Here is a 22390-nt window from a genome sequence, read left to right on the forward strand (position 1 = left end):
TGACAAATATACCTGGGAATCCGTCCAGTGCAGTGACTACCTTCGTTGTGCTCCTTACTCTCTTTCGGCGCTTAGTAAAAAACTCGAATTACAGCTCCCATCCCCAGAACACCTGGTCTGGTGAGTCTGGATTGTGGTTGTTAAGATCTGCCTCCCCCAACCCCTTGATTCCGGAGCGAGTGGTCCTCGGAGCGCAGCTGGAGACGCGCTGGAACTTAAATAGTTCACATCTGATGCATTAACCACGGGGCACGCATTCCCGCGGCTGTGGGAGTCGGAGAGGGTGGGTAAGCTGCACGCAGGGCCTCCAGCTGCTGGCCCAGGTGAGGGGCAGGACCCCACCTGCCCTGAGCTTTCACAAAGCGGGGTTCTCCTTCCGCCTCTACCCCCTTTCCAGGGCACAGGGAGGGCTGGTCCCGGGAAGCGGGGGGCACGGGGAGTGGGGCGGGGGAGGCAAGGGGCCCGTGGGCCTCGCTAACAAAGGACGGTGTCCTATAAAGGCGGCGGCGGGCGGGCGTCCGGGCGAGGGCGCGCACGGCCAGCGACGGCGCGGGCTCCTGGCTCTTGGCGAGGAGGTGAGTGAACTCCGGGTGCAGGGGTGCGCGCGGGAGATGGGCGCGGGGGTAGGGGGGCTCGTGGGCCAGCGGGTCTCCGCAGCCCCGGAGGCCAGTCCCAGCCGCACTCGCCAGGAGGGCAGGAGTGTGGAGGCGACTGGGTAGCAGCCACCAAGTCAACTGGCTGAGAAGACCTGGGGCTCTGGGCAGGGCCGGGCAGTGGCGCAGCTCCGGGAGCGTGCAGGCGGGGCGGCTTTGCTTGGATACGCGATGCCGGGGACAGACACCCCAGAGCACCCAGGTAGCTCATGTGCAGAGGCGAGCGGCTCCCGGACACCTGGCAGGTGCGGAACTTTAACGGGACAGGCTTTCCTGGACGCCGGAACCACTGACTCGCGAGGCAGGGCTGCAGGCTGGGGGAGCAAAGGTTATAAATAGAAAAGGAGGGAGGCTGGGAAGTGCAGCGGGCAAGGACAGCAGGTTGGGCGGGCGCGCATTGAGTGACGGGTGTTGAGCGCACCTTGGAACAGGTGGCTCTCCCGGTGCCCACCTGAGGCTGGCATTCACAGTAAATGAACTTATTTAGAACATCAACATGCGGAGTTGTCTAATGGGAGTAGTAACCTGCATAATCATATGTATTCTGGTTTTTATATTACGTGTAAAGGTTATAAACAGTGTATATGTGCACACCAAACTGGCTACTGCTGTGGAATGAGATTAGAGAGGTAGGTAGATAGGGAGACTGCCATTTATTTAATTTAATTTATTTATTTTGCTTTATGAACTTGTGTACTGCTTGATCATTTTCCTTAAATGAGCATATATTACTTCTACAAACATCTCCAAAGGCAAAATTTTAAATTATATTATTTATGTCTATGCATAAATTATGCTAATAAATTCTAATGTGTTATAAAGCAAAGCACATGCGCTATTATACATGTCTGTGCCTGGTGTTGGAGGTTGGGCATCTCCCACAAAAGCAACTCTATGGACCACCCTTTGTCTCTTTCACTTACTGTCAGGAGAAAGATAAAAAAAAGAGGCAGATACAGGACCAAGGGCCAGGAGGAGAAGTGTAAAGTCTCAGGGAAGAAGAGCCGTAAGTGTCTGAATGTCTGGACAGGCCACCGTGGGCGTGTTGGCCGGGTGCCTTGTCGCATATTTTCTGCTTGACCTGGGCTGTGTGACCTGGGCTGTGTGTCCCGGAACCACCAGCATGAAAAGAAGCAGTTCCTATTTTGGACATTAGTCACCTTCTCTGGGGGCACAATTGTAGTCACTCTTTTCTCTGGTGACCTGCTACCATCAGTGGTTACAATCTAAACACAGGTTTGTTTTCTATGACCTTCCTCCTGCCCAGGCATTCCTGGCGGGGTCCATTCAGGGGTGTGTAGATAGAATTCGGGGTTCTATATATTTAGTTGGGAAAAAGTTACATCTTTCTTTCCACTAACCTTTCGTCTAAATGTAACCTCTCCTTTGCTGATGCATGGGGGCAGTAAACTGCAGTGGTATTAGCAGTAATCATAGATACTTTCATGTTACAGAGGTTGCACATCTTTTGAAAAACATAATTTACATATCACTATGCATAAATTATGCTAATAAATCTAATGTGTTATAAAGCAAAGCACATGCGTTATTACATATAAATGTAAAATTATTTTAACTATTAAGGATAATTGGTTATTTGATGGGTCGATGTATTTTAAGTGACGCGCTTAAAATCATTATTCTGAGAAGAGAACCAAAGAAGGCTTTTTACTTTATGTATTGAAAATTATTATTCTGAGACGGCTCCCTCAGACTGCCAGAAGTTTCCATGGCACAAAAAAAGGTTATGCACCTGGACCCAGCAGGAGTCAGTGGTGACACAAATGCATAAACACCCAGGCTTGGGACACAGCCTCTGCCACTGACTCCCTGTGTGACCTGGGACAAAATTCCCCACCCCAGTTTGATCCTGTGGCCTCTGGCATATTTTTTTTAAGCTTTTAGCTTATTCTGAAATCAAGATTAGCAGCAGTCAGTCCTCACAACTAGAAAAAGACTAAATAAAATTTAAAAATTTTAAATTAAATGTATTGGGGTGGGTGGCATTGGTTTCATGTGTACAGTTCTGTGATACATTATCTGTATATTGCATTGTGTGTTTACCACCCAAATCAGGGCTTTTGTAGTTTTCCAGTGACCTCCGCTTTGAGTTTTTCCAGCTTGTTAAATCGTTGATTTGTATTTCCCCCTATGGAGAAGGAGGGGGACACACTTGAGGATAAATCCACAAGTAATTATGCGGCACCTCCTGGGATGGCAAGCCTCGTTTCAGAAGCTTGTCTCCCTCTGTCTGCTTCTGGCACAATAGAATGGAGCCCTCTTAGGCGAGAACACCAGTTAGCTTATCCTGCCTAATCTTTTTTCTTGCCCACTTTGAAAAGAACCCCCACGGGCCTGAGTTGACTTAGTGAATGAGCTAAACCCTCTTTTGACAAGAGAAGCTTGAAAATAACTTTGTTCCCATAGTCCTGGCTAAGCAGCCAGCCTTGCCAGGAGAAAACATGACGGGTTTCTTTCTATCTTAAAATCCTCCTGATTTAGGTTCAAGCTTTCAGTTTTAGGTACAGGTGGGCACAGTTCTGACAACACTCATATTTTTATGAGTGGAACCAACGGCCAGGGTGTTTAGAAGTGGCTTAGTTAGATCATTGGCAGTACGTGGGTGTCGTGGTATTTCAGAACAGAAAGTGGGGGTCGGCTGGTCCACCCCTTTAGTTGGAAGGATACATGGGCTGCCTGGAAGCCCCCCGAGTGCCTGGTTCAGTACTGTTTCTCTGCTTCAGCAGTCCCCTGCGCCTCCCTCTCCATGTCACTCAGGCAGTGGCTGGCTCCTCTGTGTCCAGCTGCCAGCACAGTATCTGGCACATAGTGTCGGTGACTGCTGATGCCAAAGCTTGGAGGGCATAGGATTGTGACTGGACCATGGGTCCACATGGGAGTGTCTCTGCAGAGCGAGGACATGGACCTACGTGGCTGGTGGAGAGAGCCTGAAGCCTGCCATGCGCTGCCAGGGTTTCATTCACCACCAGGTTCCCGGCCGAGCACTGGACTCTCCAACCCCGACAGAGCAGGAACGGCAACCAGAACCTGGCTGGGACATATCCCGGGGGCGTACAGATGATTGACAAACGCCAGGCTCTGGAGGAATGACACTTCTCATCTGTGTAGGGAGAAGAGCCCTCGTGTTAATATTAAGTGCCTGTGTACTAGGCACATGGTGTCTCGCTGATATCCTTATGTGCTTCATAGAGGATCTCACTTAGTTCTCACAACAAACTGAGGATGGCTTTATTTCCGTTTTCCAGGAAAGAAAACTGAGGCTTAAAGAACTTAACGGATTTTCTCAGAGTCAAATAACTAGGGAATTGGGAGCTGAGATTCAAAGCCAGGTCTTTCTACATTAAAACCCATAAACTTTCTTAGTTTTTTTCTATTGTGAGGCAAATAATATATGAATACTTTATTATAAAAAGTGTAAAATACCAAAGTATACAGAATAAAACCCACAAGTCTCCTTTTTCTATCTCCCCCCATCCCACTCTCCTCCCCCTGAGGAAGTCCTGATGACGATTTGGCCTGAATCCTTCCAGGTATTTAGCTCTGTATCTACACACGCTCACGCACACACACATATATTTATACACTCTTATACAGTGAAATAAACAAATATATAAATAAAGCTATTGTAGCTGTTTCATTAGGAAAAAATAAATTACAACGAACATTTTCTTTTCTCTGTTTTATTGGTAGGGATCATTTTAATCGTTTAACATTTATTGAGCACTTACTGTGTGCCAGACATTGCCCTAAGGTATCATTTTATGTGGCCTCACAGTTGCCCTTCACTTCTGAGGCATTTGAAGCACAGAGAGGTTAAGCGATTGCTCAAGGTCACACAGCTAGGAGGCGTAGAGGCAGGAGCCAAGCCAGGGTCTGGCTCTGGAGCCTGTGCTTTTAACCATCACACGGATGCCTCCACCGCTGTCTGACTCCTACAGAGTCAGGGCTTGGTGGTATCAGAGTGCTTGTCCCAATGAGCTGGGATCGTCCTCATGTGGTGCCTATGAAGCGTACTGTATAGTGGGATAACTTCTGGAACATGTCTCCCTCCCTAGGCCACCCCAGCAATGTCTACAGCACTCTTCCCGCAACCAGCGCTGTTTACCTGTGAGCGTAGCATGAGTTAGAACACAGAAACAGTGCCTGGCGCAAGGCAAGTGCTCTGTTTGCTCTCATTTTTCCTTTCTGTGTAGCTCACAGGTTGCCTTCATATGCGGTATTTCATTTATTCCCTACAACAACCCTGGGCAGAGAGAATGGTACCGTTAACCTACCTGGTAGCGGAGGAACTGAGGCCCATGAACTGACAGGGAGCGCCCCAGGGCTGGTTAGTGTTTGGTGCTGTGACCAGAACACGGCCCCGTGAGGGGAAGAGTGGCGCTCCCCTTCTGTTTTGTCCTGCTGTGCCTTCCTCTACGATGGCAGGTATCTGATATGTGAATACACTGCTTCCTTATTAAGCATAGTTTTGCAAGGCATCGGTGTTCCGATTCAGAGAATAGAGCGTTGGCTCCCACCGTTGACCGCACACCGAGTTCGCGGGGATGTACACGGCGTGGCTCTCACATGGAGGAAGACCGTGGGTTGTATTTGCATTGACTGCAGTTAGTGACAGCCTCCAGCTGCAGGTCCTCGTTCTGTATTTTGAATTTAATTTTAAAAGGTCAATAAAAGGGACCTTCCTTATTAAAAAAAAAAAAAAAAAAAGGTCCGTCAGTTGCAACTATAGACGCTTATGGCGTACAGCCGGTTAAGGATTGGACAGCAGGCTTGGTTATAGAAGAACAAGACATCACCCTCAAGAATAATTCAATAGCCCACAAGTCATTTTGCTGATAAATATATTTATTATTTTGTTGTATGTGGTCATCAACACTTTTATAGTAATTACTGTGTGTCAGGCACTGTGATCAGTGGTTTACAAATATTTCATTCTCCTAAGAGCCTTTGCTTACCACCACGGCTGAAGGACTTCAGTGAGGAGAGAGTATGGGGGGGCACTGGGATGGAATGGATGGCTTCATAGAAAGGGAGGATTTGAGCTGCTCTTTAAAGAATGTGTAGAAATAGGCAAGGAGAGTGAGGAGGGAATTCAAGGCACAGAGAAAGGCAGGTGTAGAGGAGTGGAGTTGGAATATTTGTTACTCTCTGTGGGAACAGGAATGGCCAGCCGATGGCAGTGAGCCAAGAGCACCCAACTGTCGAGGTCTGAGCTTTGGCTAGTTTGCTGATGCATCAGAACGTTCCCACTGATGCATGTCAATCCAAATCACATGAAAAAAGGGGTCATGTTTCTAAGAGTTATAAATGGCACAGTAATTTTTGGCCATATGTGAGGATAATCACTCCCCCTGGGTTGGAGAGGTCACAGAAATGGAGCCTTGGGGAGGCCTGCATACCTTCTACAGCATCCATGCCAAATCATCACCCCCATATGCTCCTGGCCTAAATACCCCCACTTCTGTTCTGTATACAACAGGCTTTCCAGACTCTTCAGCACCCTGTTCACCCTCCTCTAAATGTGGTCCACTCTGGATATTTTAGTTCTTATGCTGTGGGGTCCAATCCTCCAGGGGAGGGCTGCCAGCTAAGAGCAGAGATGCATTCTATTTTCATCATCCCAAATATTGTATTATTCATGAAACATAGGACCACAGCTTTTTTTAAAAAAAAAAATCCATATTTAACTTCCTATTGACTAAATATATACTTTATTATTCAATCCTATGCATGTACTATTCAGTTCTATGTTGTACCTGACTCCAAAAAGTTAGGAAGAGTACATTATAGAAGAAGCAATGGGGTTATTGGGATAAAATAACCCTTAAAACAGCCAGGGAGAAAAAGGCCAAAGGGTGTTGTTCTTATCTTGTCCTTTCCTCTGCCATGTGTTCTTCCCTTCTCAAAAGGATTCAAAAAAACCTAAAAATGAGGAAATGAATTTCCTAAAATCTGGGTCAGGAAGATCAAACATCTCACGTTTTTGGCAGAACGCGTGCTACCCACCAGGCCTCTTACAAGGTGCTGGCCCTCGGGGCCCTTTCTCTTTCCCTGGCCAGGACCTCAGACATGACGGGGAAGATCTTCACCAACACCAGGGAGCGGTGGAGGCAGCAGAATGTGAACAGCGCCTTCGCCAGGCTGAGGAAGCTCATCCCCACGCACCCTCCCGACAAGAAGCTGAGCAAGAACGAAACGCTTCGCCTGGCAATGAGGTATATCAACTTCTTGGTCAAGGTCTTGGGGGAGCAAAGCCTGCAGCAAACAGGAGTGGCAGCCCCGGGCAACGTTCTGGGACTCTTCCCCCAAGGACCCCCCCTGCCCGACAGGACTCTGCTCAGTGACTACCAGGCTCCTTCACCTGGCCCCAGCCACGACGTCCCTTAGTGCGGCGCTGACTCATCACCCAGGGAGACACTTGTTCAGAAGTCACTGGCCATCGACAGCCTCTGGCATGTTACAGAGTCACCTTGATGAATAATTTGTGAGGCAGGAATTTAAACGTCACAGGAGGTGGCTCAGGGACAGCTGCCAGGAGCCGACTGGAGGCCATGAGGAATGTGGCTTTGGAATGCGGCCTGTTTCTGTCTGTTTCATATGTCCAACATCTACGTGAGATGTCGTCTGAAGAAAAAAACAATTACTCAATATGTTTTCAGTTATAAGCAAGATGAGTCGAAATGCACATTTCAGATGAGTAAAAAATGCTTCCCTCCGAACATTTTAAAAAATATATATATTTTTATTGATTTTAGAGAAGAAGAGAGAGGGAGAGATAGAAACATCAATGATGAGAGAGAATCACTGACTGGCTGCCTCCTGCACGCCCCCTACTGGGGATCAAGCCTGCAACCCAGGCATGTGACCTTGACCGGAATCAAACCTGGGACCCTTCAGTCCACAGGCCAATGCTCTATCCACTGAGCCAAACCAGCTAGGGCCCTCAGAACATACTTTAAAGTTTCTTTTGAAAAATGTAGCATGTTTGATCAAGGGGGAACAAAACAAGTCTTCAGGTTGGCTCTTGCAGGAAAACAATCCTGGAGGCTTGTGGGAAAATCTGTAGAGAAAAGACCCTCCTGACGTGGGAGGATTACAGGAATGCAACAGACACCTATGGGAGAGCTCTGCATCCTTTATCGCTACAGAAGTGGGAGGTGTTACTGCCAGGAGCCATTCCCATATATGTTATCTCCAAAGCCAAATGGTGGGCTATATTTGTGAGAGGCAAGGACTTGATCATTTATGAATTAGAGTTCCTAGTTTTCTTATGAAAAACAGCTGAAATAGGTTCTCTAACCCCTGAGTTTCACATGTCAGGTATTAATACTTCTAATTCAGCCTGAGTTCCTGCTGATTTAAGACCCGTAAAATTCAAATATAATTATGAAAATCCAAACATTACCATTTAACGACTCATTTAACAGAGAGCTTAGTTTAAACAAAAGATTAAAGCAGACAATAGGACTGTAATACCAGACTCTAATGAATTAATGAATTTGGAATTTGTCTTCCCAGCTATGGAGCATTAGCTCAGTCTTATGTTGGGAGGGGTGGTACCCACAGGCCAATGGAACAGTGTGGATTTGGCATAACTCATCACCACTTGCCAACCTGATGGTGCTTGGATTCAGAGATGAACCCCATAACTGAGCCCAGAATACAAATGATGCCATTTGATTGTCTCTGGGACATTTTATTTCCCCAAAGTTCTTGATGGTACACTGGTTTTAAAACCTTCTGAACCACCAGTAGGAAATTGATGGATTTGCAATTACGGCTTTCCAGTGTATACACAACAGAGGAGTTAAAATTTCCTGCCACTCTGGAAGGAAGATATTTGACTTATGAAAGGTTGAAATGAGCCCCTTTGGTTTGGTAATCAGAAGAAAATTGGATGAGGCCCCCTCAAAATCTCATTCCCCAAATGAGCAAGGCCGTTATGTCATTAAACTCCATGCAGCATTCACACCCGTAGCACGTTGTGTTTGTCAGAAGCAATGCATTTCCTTCTGGGTCCTTTCTTTAAACTGCACTCAGTGAACTTCCCCTTGGACCCAGAATAGGAGGAGACACAAATGGGCATTTCTCACAAGCTTGGGGGGACTTAAGTGTGTCCCCAAACTACCAATGGTTTGCTGATAGTTGTCAATTGAGCAATATTACTTATTCTCATCTGGCATTAAATCAGAGTCACACTTTAGACAGTATTTTAATATTAGCTTCATTTTATCATGTTGCCGAGGACTGCAGGGAGGCCTGAATATGGGATTTAATGCTCTTCTCAGAGTGAGTGCACCTTTTTGCTATTGGGGCCACGTCTGCGTGTGCAGAAGGCCTTTGCTCCTAAAAAGCTTTGGGGAGATTGAATGATCATTAAACTATATGAGGAGGATCATTGTTTAATGAAACCCTGCAGGAAATCCCCTTGATAGAATGAATACACATTTAAAATATGACTTTATGTAATTCACCTCTTAGATGATTTCTTTTGCAAGCTTGGATTTTGGTATATCAAGTTGTATCACATTAAAATGACTGTCAGACCTAAACCTTGGCAAGGTAGCTGTAAGACTGGATGCTAATTCAAAGATCACTCCATAGTCTTCCTTGGTGTCCAATACTTAGGGCTTGGTGATTGCAATAGTAAGAATTTATGGTTCGAACGTATTGTAGTTCACTGGTGGTACATCTTTTTATGGATCATTTGAACCCAACAGAAGAGTTTAGACAGATTATATCATCCATGCTACTCTGTTACTTGAAAACAAGTGTTTGGTCTGCTCCAGACACTTCTGGAAACTAGGTATAAACAAGTCCATTTATTTATATAGGTCATTACGTTGGCTAATCTTACCCCTCATGTGACAGAGGAGAAAACAGGTCCAGAGCATTTCAAAGTGACTTTGCAAAGGTCACATGGACAGTTAGTGGAAACCCCGTGCGTGCCAGTCTCCTGATCCAGCGCCCAGCCTTGCTACAGCCTTGTTTGGTCACTAAGTATTTTAGGATTGAAAACGGACCAGCACCTTATGATTAGGCGCCTCTCCTCTTATTTAATAGTGCTCTGTAGCTTCTTCTATGCCTTTTTATTGAAATGGAATTGTTGTGCTTTGTAGAATGTGATTAGAAGTATCAGCCAAAGATTTTATCTGTTGTTTTGTGATATTTTTACCATTGATTCTAATTTACTTTTTAACTATTAATTTATTGAAAATAAATTAAGAAAAGAAAGCGTTCTCTTTTTTTTCTTTTTAAAAAGAATTTTATAATTAACTAAGCTCATCCGCCCATTCACTCCACCCTCACAGCCAGTCCTCTGGCTTTGAACCACCCCCCACCCCCACTGTCTTTCGTCAAGAAAAAAATGCTGTTCCCCAGCAAACCAGGACCTCGGCAGCCTGACCCCATTGTACCCTTCCCCTTACCTTCTACAGTCCCCGAAAAGTATTGTACGTGCTAATGAAACCATTTCACTTGATGGTCCCCAAACATGCCCCCCCCCCAATACCTCTGACTCTCCCTTGTGATTCCATCTGCTTGCATGAACGTCCCATTCTCACTTGTTTTACTCACCCCTCCATCTGCACCAAATTCCACTTGCTAAAATCTTTCATGGCTGATCTGAAATACCATTCCTTCAGGAAGTTTGACTCATCTTAAACATCATCTCTTACACAAAGATTTCCTCCTAGATTTCCACCACTCCGGCTAATCTCTCCTTTCTTAGAATCCCCTTATGCACTTCACGGCCCTTATTTCCTCTACCCTGTGTTTTAGATACCTGTGTATATTCTGTCCCCCTGCTCCCAGCTAAGATCTCCTCGACACTGTGACAGTTTCTATCTAACATCTAATCCGCAAGACAGCCCTGTAAGTGACCTCGCTTTCAAAATGTGGAAGCTATATCAGGACTGGCTCTGTTAAGTATCTTCCACTAGCTTCCCCTAAAAGATGACATTGATATGAAACTTGAACAGGCAGACTTTTACTGAGGAACCCAAACTCTAAAGCTCTTCTTTAAGGTTTGTTTCCCATAATACCCATTCAGCATGGCCCTTGCAGCACCTGCCTCCTGAGGTTTCATCACCCAAGCATGGCTTGAGATGACCAAACTATGTACAAGTTATGCACAACAGCCTTTGTCCTTAAAAAGGCCAAAGATCTTTCATCTTTTCAGGGGTCTGGGAGAATGGACAGCTTAACTGCTGACCCACAGGCCAAAGGTTAGTTAAAAGCCACATCCTTAAATTAAAAGGTCAAAGATAAGGAGGAAATCTAAACTCTCAATGGCAGTGCAAAGTGAGGGATTTAAAGTGGCAGGTGCTACAAAATGCCAAGGAATGAATGCAGTTGAAGGATTACAGGAAGCCAGGCCAAGGTCTCCTGAACTGAACATGCACTTCTGTGACTCTTGGAGTTTGCTATAAGCAGGGACACTTTCCATTTTATTTTCTCTTTATTGCTAACGATTTATCACAAAGAGATTTTAATGAACACTAGATTTTTACACACACCTTGGTTAGGTTAGTAATCTGCCAAATAACATATACTCTAGGAATTTAATTTCCAGAGCTCAAGAATTCCCTGGTAGTCAAATGAAGCAAGCCATTGAATTGCCTTTTCTGGAAAACTTTAAGCACAGGATTATTCAATATGATCAGACTAGAGGCCTGTTGCACAAAAAGATTCGTGCAATAGGCCTGGGTCCTGGGAAAACCGGTGCTGCTCCGGTGCTGCTCTGGCCGGAGCTGCCTTCACAGCCCTTGCGGCCGGAGCCACCTTCAGTCTTCGCTCCACCGCTTTGTGCCTACATATGCAAATTAACCACCATCTTTGTTGGCGGTTGATTTGCATATCTCGCTGATTAGCCAATGGGAGGCGTAGCGAAGGTACGGTCAATTTCAAGCTTTGTCTATTATTAGATTAGATAGGATACATATACCCAAGTAATTATCCTTCTAGGAGCCTACCATAAGGAAATAATCAGAATTATGGACAAAGAATTATGCATATGGATATCTACTTCAGAATTATTTACATTGTAAATAAAAGTAAAATAAAATTATAATAAGGGAGCCAAGATTCGCTGAGTACTTACTGTATGCCAGGCTGTGCCAATAGCTTCCTGTGTATCAGCTCGCATATAACAGTGTTCCATTGTTAAGATTATGTTGATTAGATGTATTGTTCTCACTTCACAAACGAGGAAACTGAAGTGTAGGAGATTATTTAACTTGCCCAAGTTTCCACTGCAGAGCCAGAATTTGACCCATCATTTTTACTCAAAATCACTGCTTTTCACAGACAGATTTTTTTTTTTTTTAAATTAAATCTTTATTGTTCAGATTATTACATTTGTTCCTTTTTTTTCCCCCCCATAACTCCCCTCCTCCCAGTTCCCGCCCCACCCTCCGCCCTCACTCCCCACCCACTGTCCTCATCCATAGGTGCTCCATTTTTGTCCAGTCTCTTCCCACATCTCCCACACCCCTTTCCCCCCCAAGAATAGTCAGTCCATTCCCTTTCTATGTCCCTGATTCTATTATAATCAACAGTTCATTCTGTTCATCAGATTATTTATTCACTTGATTCTTAGATTCACTTGTTGATAGATGCATATTTGTTGTTCATAATTTGTATCTTTACCTTTTTCTTCCTCTTCCTCTTCTTAAAGGATACCTTTCAGCATTTCATATAATCCTGGTTTGGTGGTGATGAACTCCTTTAGCTTTTCCTTATCTGTGAAGCTCTTTATCTGACCTTCAATTCTGAATGATAGCTTTGCTGGATAAAGTAATCTTGGTTGTAGGTTCTTGGTATTCATCACTTTGAATATTTCTTGCCACTCCCTTCTGGCCTGCAAAGTTTCTGTTGAGAAATCAGCTGACAGTCGTATGGGTATTCCCTTGTAGGTAACTGAGTTTCTTTCTCTTGCTGTTTTTAAGATTCTCTCTTTATCTTTTGCTCTTGGCATTTTAATGATGATGTGTCTTGGTGTGGTCCTCTTTGGATTCCTTTTGTTTGGGGTTCTCCGCGCTTCTTGGACCTGTAAGTCCATTTCTTTCACCAGGTGGGGGAAGTTTTCTGTCATTATTTCTTCAAATAGGTTTTCAATATCTTGCTCTCTCTCATCTTCAGGCACCCCTATAATTCTGATGTTGGTACGCTTGAAGCTGTCCCAGAGGCTCCTTACACTATCCTCGCATTTTTGGATTCTTTTTTCATTTTGCTTTTCCGGTTGGATGTTTTTTGCTTCCTCGCATTTCAAATCATTGACTTGATTCTTACGCTCCTCTGGTCTGCTGTCGGGCGTCTGTATAATATTCGTTATTTCAGTCTGTGTGTGCTTAATTTCTAGTTGGTTCCCCAATATAAGATCGAGGGTCTTATTAGTTTTCGTGTAGATCTCATTAAGTTTATCGGCAGCTTCTAAACAGTTCTTGAGAGACCTTAAAAGTGTGGTTCTGAACTCTATATCTTCCTTTGACAATTTTGTCCTGTTTCTTTGTCTCCGCATTTTGTTATGCTTCCTTGGTGCACCCCCTAGTGGTCTTTGTTCGCAGTCTTATAGTTAAATCTTGATTGTTGTAGCTAATTCCAGGGAGGGTTTGACCTCCAGGCCAAGTGGCTATGAGAATCAGCTGTGTCAGCAGTGAGAGAACTTCTGTCCTCTAGGGAGGTGCTAATCTAGCCTTTGCCTGAGGCTATCCGGCAAATGCCTTTGCCTGGGGCTATCCGGCAAATGCCTCTGTGCAGGGCTTGGGCAGGGCGGGTCGAACAGGATCAACAGCGTGGGCCGGAGAGAGCAGTTATGGCGGCTCTCAGTCCTGTCCCCAGGGGCTCTGCCTCTCTGAGTCCCAGCACCCGCTGCAAAGCTCGGAGAGAAAGCTGCACTCGCTCTGACCGAAGCCAGACAGTCCCGTTTCTCCCGTTTGAGTCTGGGTCCCTAAAGACTCGCCCGGATCTGGTGCTCTGAGTCTGCGACTCCCTCCCGATTGAAAACAACAACCGCGCCCTCCGCCGCCAGCCCGCTCCGCGCACTCCGCACCTCAGAATTTGACTTCAGCACTGCGCCTCCTCTGAGTGTCCGTATGCGTTTCTCTTTCCTCCTAGCTGTAGGACTTCCACTCAGCCAGCGTTCCTGTGGTTCTGGGTGATGTCCCTTCCGTTTTTTGGTTTCACTTTTGAAGTAGTTGTTCAAAGCAGCAAACACCGCGTTAACCTATGCCGCCATCTTGGTTCTCCCACAGACAGATTTAAAAAAAAAAAATCTAAGTTCTTAATGCCTTTTGACCCTAACCACCTTAATGGAACCTCGGGGACCAGGCATATTACCCAGTAACGCTATTGGGTAAACAAGCACAACCCGAAAAAAACAAAGCCTCCTTTTTGGGAGCCTCGTTGCTGTTGGCACATCTTCCACTGAGCCGTGCAATCTGATTTCTGTCTGAGAGGATGGGACCCCCAGCACTTCCTTTGCATACTTTTTCCTTTATCACATAGTTCTTCAGGATAGAAAACCCAGATCACCAACCAAATTATTCTGTGATTGCCCCCCTCAGCCCCCTATATTTCAGTCATCGCCTACCTGCAGCAAGCACTTCTTTCACCAGAGGCTTCTATTCTTGGGGGCAAAAGAACATAGTGAAAGGCAGGCATGGCTTCAGAGCCCAGCCTTGTTGCTCACTCACTGCACGACCTCAGCTGTGCCGCCCATACTCCTTTAAGCCACAATTTCCCCACGTGTACACTGGAGCAAATATCTCCATGAGGTGGTTGCTATAAGTATCAAAGATGGCATTTATCTCACTCCCGGCACATAACAGGCTCTCGATGACTATGAATAACCCTTCTTTTTATGATTTGCTTCCCCATCTCCAGCGTGCCATATTCAGATCTGTTATGTTGCATGTCCAAGGAGGTGCATCATATACTCACATACAAGGCAAAGAGCGTACTGGTCCCCAGAGCTGTCTTTTCTCTGTGCTGTTTCCCCTGTCCTTTCACTAGTATATCCTTCCCAGTTTCTGTGATGGGGCATCTCTCCTCCTGGAGCCTAGAGCTGTGGTAGGCAGTTAGCCAGACACAAGCAGAGCAAGGCAATGGGCCAGGGACAGAAGGTCACCAGGGTGGAAAGCCCCAGGTACCAACAACAGACAATTGTAGGGTGGAACCTTACCCCCAGGGTGATCTTCCTCCCCTAGCATATCCTTGGTCATGTGGTTTGAACCCCCTGACCTTTACTCCTTAGAGATAACATCTAAGCCTCAGTTGTACTTCAGCTCCAGGCCCAGAAAAGCAACAAAACCAGACCAGTAACCCCACAGCTGACCTCCAGATTAGTTGCATTGAATAATTGTTGTAATGTACCCCTCAAATCACACAAGGACGCCTCAAGAAGTCGAATTAAAGAGTCACATTTATTGCAAATTCGGGACTATGGGGGGGCATTTTGCTCTCCCAAATCTCATAGTGATAAGATGGCCGAAACACCAGATTTATATAGGCAAAGATCACAAAGGTATTGATTACATCCCAGGGTTTGGAATGAGGAACCTAGTTCGAAAAAAAGCAGTTTACAGAAGCAGAAGCAACATGTTGTCTAAATTATAGTTTTGGGTCTCCGGATCACTGAATTGACAGAAACACATTATCTAGAGCCCTCGGGTCTGGAATGAGGAACCTGGTCAGACTTAAGCATATTATCTAAATTACAGTTTATGGGTCTCCAGAACACTTTGTCAACATGGACGCGTTAACTGGAGCCCTCTGACCTTGGGATAACTGTGCTGTCCTTCCCAGGTAAAGGAAAACGTGCTTTCTAAGACCAGTATGACCACAACCAATGGGATATCCACATTATAATCAATAGGGTATTTAATGGAATGGGGTGGTTTATATAATTCAGAAAATTGAAATAACTTTTCTATTATTAAACAAAGCAAATAAGTACAAAAGCCAAACAGCAGGGTTAAAGTTAAACTATAGTTTCTACCTGAGATGATTGCTACCATACTTCATAATGACCCCTTTCTCTGGCACCGACCATTCAATCAGTGGAGACCTAGACTCAGAAAGGACACACCTGGAGAATTGCTGAATCTTCTATTGAGATCTTCCCCTGGGAACTCCCCTAACTTAGGACAGAGGATCCAGCAAGCTTTCCCTTCCCCTTACTCCTTACCCCGCCCCCCGCCCCCCCCCCCCCCCAGGGGTGCTACCATTCGCTTCCTCATTCCCAAACTCCAAGGGCCCTTCCTTTACCTCTACAACTTGTTTCATAAGCTCATTTCTTCTCCGAAATACTTCTTCTACCTCTGTGATTTTAAAAATAAATGTTCTCTTATAGTTGCGGTTTTGGCTCTGAATTCTTTCCAGAAGAACGGTATAAGAACTAGCCCAAACTCAAGTACTGAGGAGGTTGCTGAACCCAGGCTCAGCCTGACCCCACTGGTCTAACATCTGCCGTCTTCAACAGAGCCATTCAGCCTCTCCGAGAGGGACGAAGGAGACATTGCTGCTTGGCTGCAGATCCCTGGAGCCTAGGGAAGAAATTGAGTCTGGGGAGGCAGGTAGGAAAATAATTCCTATCTGCTTGAAGCTGAAGTAAGCACATAGAAACCTTAAGAGTAAGAAGGGATCTGGAGGCCTGATGTTCAGAAAAAAAGGATAAGAAGCAGATCAGGAAAGGCCTGAGAAGCTCATTAGCTCTGAGAGACCTTGGGCTATGGGTCGAAACAGTTGTATTTTTATACGTCATAGGTAGACACAGTGGTTAAATGGCATAAAAGGAAGTGATTCAAGGTGTCCTTAGACAAGATGCTCTGCTTATTTTAGTAAAGATTCCTTTTGAAAAAGTCTGACACTTTCATAGATATTTTACATCACAGTCAAGATATGGATGGAGAACATAACTTAGCAGTATATGAAAAGACTATTACACCACGCCCAAGTAAAGATTTACCCAAACAATGCAAGAAAATATCTTCATAGTATATATCCCATATCAATTTTGATATTGAAAAACCTTTCATTAAAATATATTACCAGGTCCTTATTTGGGGGAGGGAACAGTGAAACACCAGCCCTGTACACACCTCAGCCTCCATCACTCTGGTCTTTCCTCTCTCGGGCTTCTGGTTGACAGAGGCAGGACAGAGGGTGGAGGAGGAAAGAGGACGAGGTATTTCTTCTCCCCTCCCCTCCCTCTGCAGCCAAAGCTCTTCTCAGGCAGCCCCTCTTCATGGCCACACCTTGCTGGGTTCCAGCAGCACTGGGGACACCAGAGGACATCAGGAGACTGAACCCGCCTTTACCAGCTATCTCTTTCTGGGGACCCAACTTTTGAGATAAGTTGTTCTGAATTTTTGTTTCTTGGTGTTGATTTTTCCTTCCTGTTTTTGGACCTTTCTTCCACATAAGAAGGGCAAAATAAATCCATTGCTTGAAACTCAACATTTACTACACGCATAGATTGACATTCCATTCTTAGTTTTCAAAATAATGAGTTTCAGTTATACCCGTAAACTGTTACAACAGAGAAAGGTGCACTCCGTCAAAAATGTCCCTGCTTCACCTACTACAAGCTGATTGTTGAGTTTTCCTTCCGTGGTTTCCAAGGAAGCACACATTACCCAAAGGCCTACTAGTAACACAATGGCCACCACCTAGCTTTCTTTTCCTCTCTTTCCAGAAATAAAGGAAAGATACAGACATCCCATTCAGAAAGTACTGAAATCAAACATCCAATGAACTTTGTTCCCCACAAGTAAACCCCTTATCAGTCTCTTGCAGAGATTCTAAAACGCTTATCTGGATAGACCAGATTATGGGGCTGACCCACACTCAGTGCTGAGTAGGAATCAAACGGGCATTCTCTTCCGACAGCCACCCCCGCTTCGCCAATCCAATAAATCAATTAATGGGATGCAGAGCTGCTGTCTTGCCTTTCTCTTCCCCAGGCTTACCACCCTGAGCTCCCCCCCAAATCCTCAGCGCCCTGTTTAATACCATCTGAGAGTCCTTATTTACAAGAGGCTTGTGCAGGTGCACGCTTTCAGGCCAGCAGCACAGGCGCGATTGTGCCCTCTCCCCCCCAGCTCCAGGCTCGCCTCTTTGTGAGACACTTTTCTTTTCTCTGCTTTTCAGACCAAAGACGCCCCTCAGCAGCTAATCTAATCGGATTATGCTAATTTCTGCTTCATGAACCCAAACAGCAGAACTAGATCTGCAGAGGGCTCAGGCCAGGAGGAGAGGCGCAAAGACTTTGCCGACTTAGTTGGTAAACCGAGCCCAGAAAAAGGCAAAATGAAGGTCCGCCCTGTGGTTAGCCACACAAAGCCGCTGCTCGGGGCTCTGGACAGTTTAGAACAGAGAAAAGGCAGCAAGTGAGGGCACAAAGAGGGCCACAGCGGCAAGGCTGGTCTTCCCTCTTATAAAGTAAGGTTCCTCTTCTTCCTTCTTCCCAATTCACTCCCATCTCCTCTCTTGGCTGACCAATGTATGACTACATTTGGAAGCTGAAGCCTGTTGGTACAATTCCACAGACATTTATCGGCACCTCCTGCCCTTTAAGGATGAGGCTTGGTGCTATGGGCTGCACAAACGTGGCTAAGACTGCCTGTTGCCTGCAGAATTTCTACTCTGGTGGGGAAAGGTAGTTCGGGTACAGCCATCCGAAAACACCCGCGTCAGGCGATCACGGTTTCCCTACTTGTTCTCTTTGCCTCATCTTCCACTGCTTTGCCCAGGTTTCAAGACCCCCCAAAGATCCACCAGGGAGCACCAAATCTGATGCAAAAGCAGAGGGTCTTTATACAAGCTCGCTTGGTCCCCGCCCCTGCCTCCATTACTGGATGCAAGAGAGAGCCCCAAGTCCCAAGAGAACAAAGAATTTATAGGGCTTGGGGGTCAGGGAGTGGGGGCACAATCTTTCACAGGTGATTTTAAAAGCAACTTATGTTCACATGAAGCTTTATGCTTATTCAAAATGTATTACATAAGTATGGAACTTAATCCTCATAACGATTGTGAGATAAATAAAACTGATATTTTCAAGTGTTGAAATTGAGACTTAGCGGCCTTCAATGGCTCATCCAAAAAGAATCATCCAGTTAATAATTGGGCTTCTGATTCCAAATCAAGTGTTTCCTGACCCCCACCCCCAGCATGCTGCCTCACATAAGGCTGGAGGGGTCCTTAGGAGGCCCACTACTCCGTTCTAAGACTGTACCCAAATGTTAAACATTTTACATTAATAGCTTTTTAAAAAACAAAACAAAACACCTTCATGCATTGTGAAACTGGAAAAGCTAGTTTGAATTTTCAAATGGGTGAGTGGAATTGTTCATCTGGAATAATCCAGACAAGTGCTTTTTATAACCCCCAGCTCATTTTCAGCCCTTGACTTTCCTGTCGCTGCTCTTGTGTATTTCTACCATTCAGCTTCTTCCTTTCTTGGTCAAGACATCCACAAATGCTCCCTGAACTGGTCTCTCCCACCCATTCTGGAGTCAGACCCTTTCACGCATCAGGTTCTTGCTGCCCTGGGTGGTTAGCACTCGGCACTTTAGCTAATTAGTTTGTAAGCTGGTCATATCTTCGGGTGACGAAGCCCCAGCAGTTGCAAAAATTTTCCCTGGAGATTGCCACATGTGAGACTCTGTCACAATTTGCAGAGGAATTTGCCTTTCTCGTATTCCAAAGTCCTCATTCCCTCTGGGAGCTCACACTGAGTTCTTGTATCTGATCTGTAATTCACAGCTGATTTACAGGCTGAAAGGACTGACTGTCCTGAAATTAAAGAATGAGTGAGAGCTTCTCAGTTCACAGGTTCATTTCACCACCTCTCCCTCACCGGCACCCCTAAAATAGCCCAAATATGCAGCAAAAATCAGTTTCCCTCAAGAGAAGAACACAAAAGCCTATTTCTGTGCTGCCTGTTCCCTCCTCACTTAAACAAATAAAAAAACTTAAAAAATTAATCTTATAATCTCATAGCCTGTTTAGGGTGGAGACTGGAAGGGCAGAAGGTTAGAGGTGGAAGATTTCAGATGTGTTTAAATAAGTAATTTCTTAACAGAAAAACATTATTACTCAGTTTACAATTGATTCAAGATAGGTTTTTGTCTGAAGAGCTTCCAGCAGTAGTTTTAAATTAGTTTCCTTAAATGGTTGAATATTATAGGCCAAGCAAGTTCAGACTTCCTTTTGCTAATAAGTTTAATATAGAACAATCTAAACAATAATGAATATTTAAATATCTTAACCTTGGTGTTAATTTTGCTGCAAATGACTTTTTTTTTTTTTTTGTCATTGTAATTATTCCCTATTGGATTTTTAGTGCTCCATCCACATTCTTCTGTCAAATTCTCATAATGAACTAAGGGCTATGGGTTAGAGTAAATGTGGGCTGAAGTCTTAAGACTACGCTAAGCTAACTGCCTTGACCTCATTCAAATCAAGTATCACAGACATAATTCTGCGAAAAAGATGAGTTCTTTATGAAAATTGTAGTGATATAGATTTTTTAAAAACTAGAAGATAAAAAAATTTGGCTATAAAACACTGATGAATAGAAAATGTTTATATGTTAGAAAGTAAAATATTTCATAAGTTATACTAATATATCTTATTATACTAGAAAAAATTTTACTGAATTCCTTCTGGCATTTCCCCTTTGTGCATTGTGTAGACCTCATGATTTCCTAAAGCCAGAACCCAGCAAATTTTTGCGTGTGGAATACCATGTGATGATCCTGCCCGCTACAGTTATATAGTACAGTACAGCCTCTAAGAGATGCTGCTGTTGAGCCAAGCACACGAAAGACAAGACAAAGACTGGGAAAGGAGTTATATGTCAGGTTAGAATATACAGGAGACCAAAACAAAGTCCTAATACCTTTTTGTTTTGACTAGGATCAGTTTCTAGGGTAGCACAATGGAAATTATAAATGCAACATATGGAATAAAAAAATGCAAATGCAACGTAAGTATCCTACTACATTGTCACACTTTGGTGTAAAGCCAGAAAAAGGTAATAGAAAAAGAATCAAAGAAAAAAGATCAGTTAGATGGCAGAGGAAGAGGCTCTAGCCTTTACTTCACCTACCCCAAAACCAACTTAACAACTATCCATCAATGAAATTACCTTCATTAGAGGTCTGGAATCCAGGTGAGAGGTTACAGCACCCCAGTGGAACACAGAAAGGAGAAAAGATGCAATGAAGGGGTAAGAAGAACACTCACTTTGCACATGTCACACGTCCCCCAAGCTAGCACAGCAAAATGCTGAAAGAGATCCCCTCGGCTCATGAGTCCTCCATGAGGGAAGAGAGAGCAAAGCGAGTGCTTGACTTCTCCAGCCTTTCAGGGTGCTGTCCCCTTCTGTTGAATCCTGCCCAGAACCCTGAAAGAATCTAGATAATTGGAGTAGCTGAGAATAAGGAAAGAGGTGGAGGCCCTCATCAACCAGTGCTCAGATTTCAACAGCTGGCCTGCAAACCTCAGTAACAAGACTATCCTTGATGCTGGTGGACTCTGGCAGCAGGCACACCTGTAGGTCCTACCATCTGGTCCACATAGAATCTCTAGCTGGGCTGACTGGTGGAGGACTTTCCCTGACAAAACCAATCTATAAAGACTGGGAAAGATGACTGCTTTCTTCAAATGTGAAAACACCAATGTGAAGATCAAGGAAACAAATACCACCAAAGAAACAAAATAAAGCTCCAGTAACTGACCCTCCGCCAAAAATGGAGATCTATGACTTGCCTGACAAAGAATCTAAAATAATCATCTTACAGGAGCTCAGTGAGCGCAAGAGTACACAGATAGACAACTAAATGAAACCTGGAAAACAGTACATGAACAAAATGAGAAGTTCAACGAAGAGATAGAACTTCATAAAAAAAGAACTGAACACATTCTAGAGCTGAAGAATACCAGCGACTGAACTGGAATTTTCAATAAAGAGCTTTAATATCAGACTCAATCAAGCAGAAGAAAGAATCAGCAAACTCAAAAACATGGCATTTGAAATTATCCAGTTGGAGAAACATAAAAACAAAAAAAGAATGGAAAAGAATGAAGAAATCTTATAGGACTCATGGCATATCTTTAAGAGAACCAACATACACAATGTTGGAAGTCTCAGAAGCAAAATAAAAAGAAAGGGGCAGGAAGCTTATTTAAAAAATAATGGCTGAAAACTACCCATTCATCAAGAGATGAATGAATAAAGAATGTGATACAATGGAGTATTGTTTAACTTAAAAAAGAAAGAAAGAAAGAAAGAAACCCTGCCATTTGCAACACCATGGATAAGTTTTGAGGGCACTATCCTAAGTACAATAAATAGAGGACAATTACTCCATGCTATTGTCAACATAAGGAATCTAAAATAGTCACTCACAGAAACAGAGAGTAGAATGAATGGTGGTTGCCAGGGGCTGGAGGGAGTGGGAAACAGGGAGTTATGAGTCAAAGGGTACAAAGTTTTACTTATAAAAGATAAATAAGTCCTAGAGATCTACACTACAATTTAGAGCCTATTGTTAACAATATTGTGTTACATACTTAACATGTTGCTAAGAGGGTAGATCTTATATTAAGGGTTCTTATCGCATACACAAACAATAATAAAGAGGATGGGAGGCCCCTCCAGCATGCTCAGTGGATTGAGCATTGTCCCATGCACCATGAGGTTGCTGGTT

At 44.4% G+C, this 22390-nt stretch overlaps 1 protein-coding gene across 1 annotated transcript; it reads left to right on the forward strand.

Moving 5' to 3' along the window:
- Positions 1–6538: 6538 nt before the first annotated feature.
- On the forward strand, positions 6539–9848 carry TAL2 (TAL bHLH transcription factor 2). The gene has a single exon (XM_059657543.1). The coding sequence runs from the start codon at positions 6744–6746 to the stop codon at positions 7059–7061; it is 318 nt and encodes a 105-aa protein (XP_059513526.1). The 5' UTR covers positions 6539–6743; the 3' UTR covers positions 7062–9848.
- Positions 9849–22390: the final 12542 nt, after the last annotated feature.

Source organism: Myotis daubentonii, chromosome 11 (assembly GCF_963259705.1).
Source record: "Myotis daubentonii chromosome 11, mMyoDau2.1, whole genome shotgun sequence".
NCBI classification, from domain to species: domain Eukaryota; kingdom Metazoa; phylum Chordata; class Mammalia; order Chiroptera; family Vespertilionidae; genus Myotis; species Myotis daubentonii.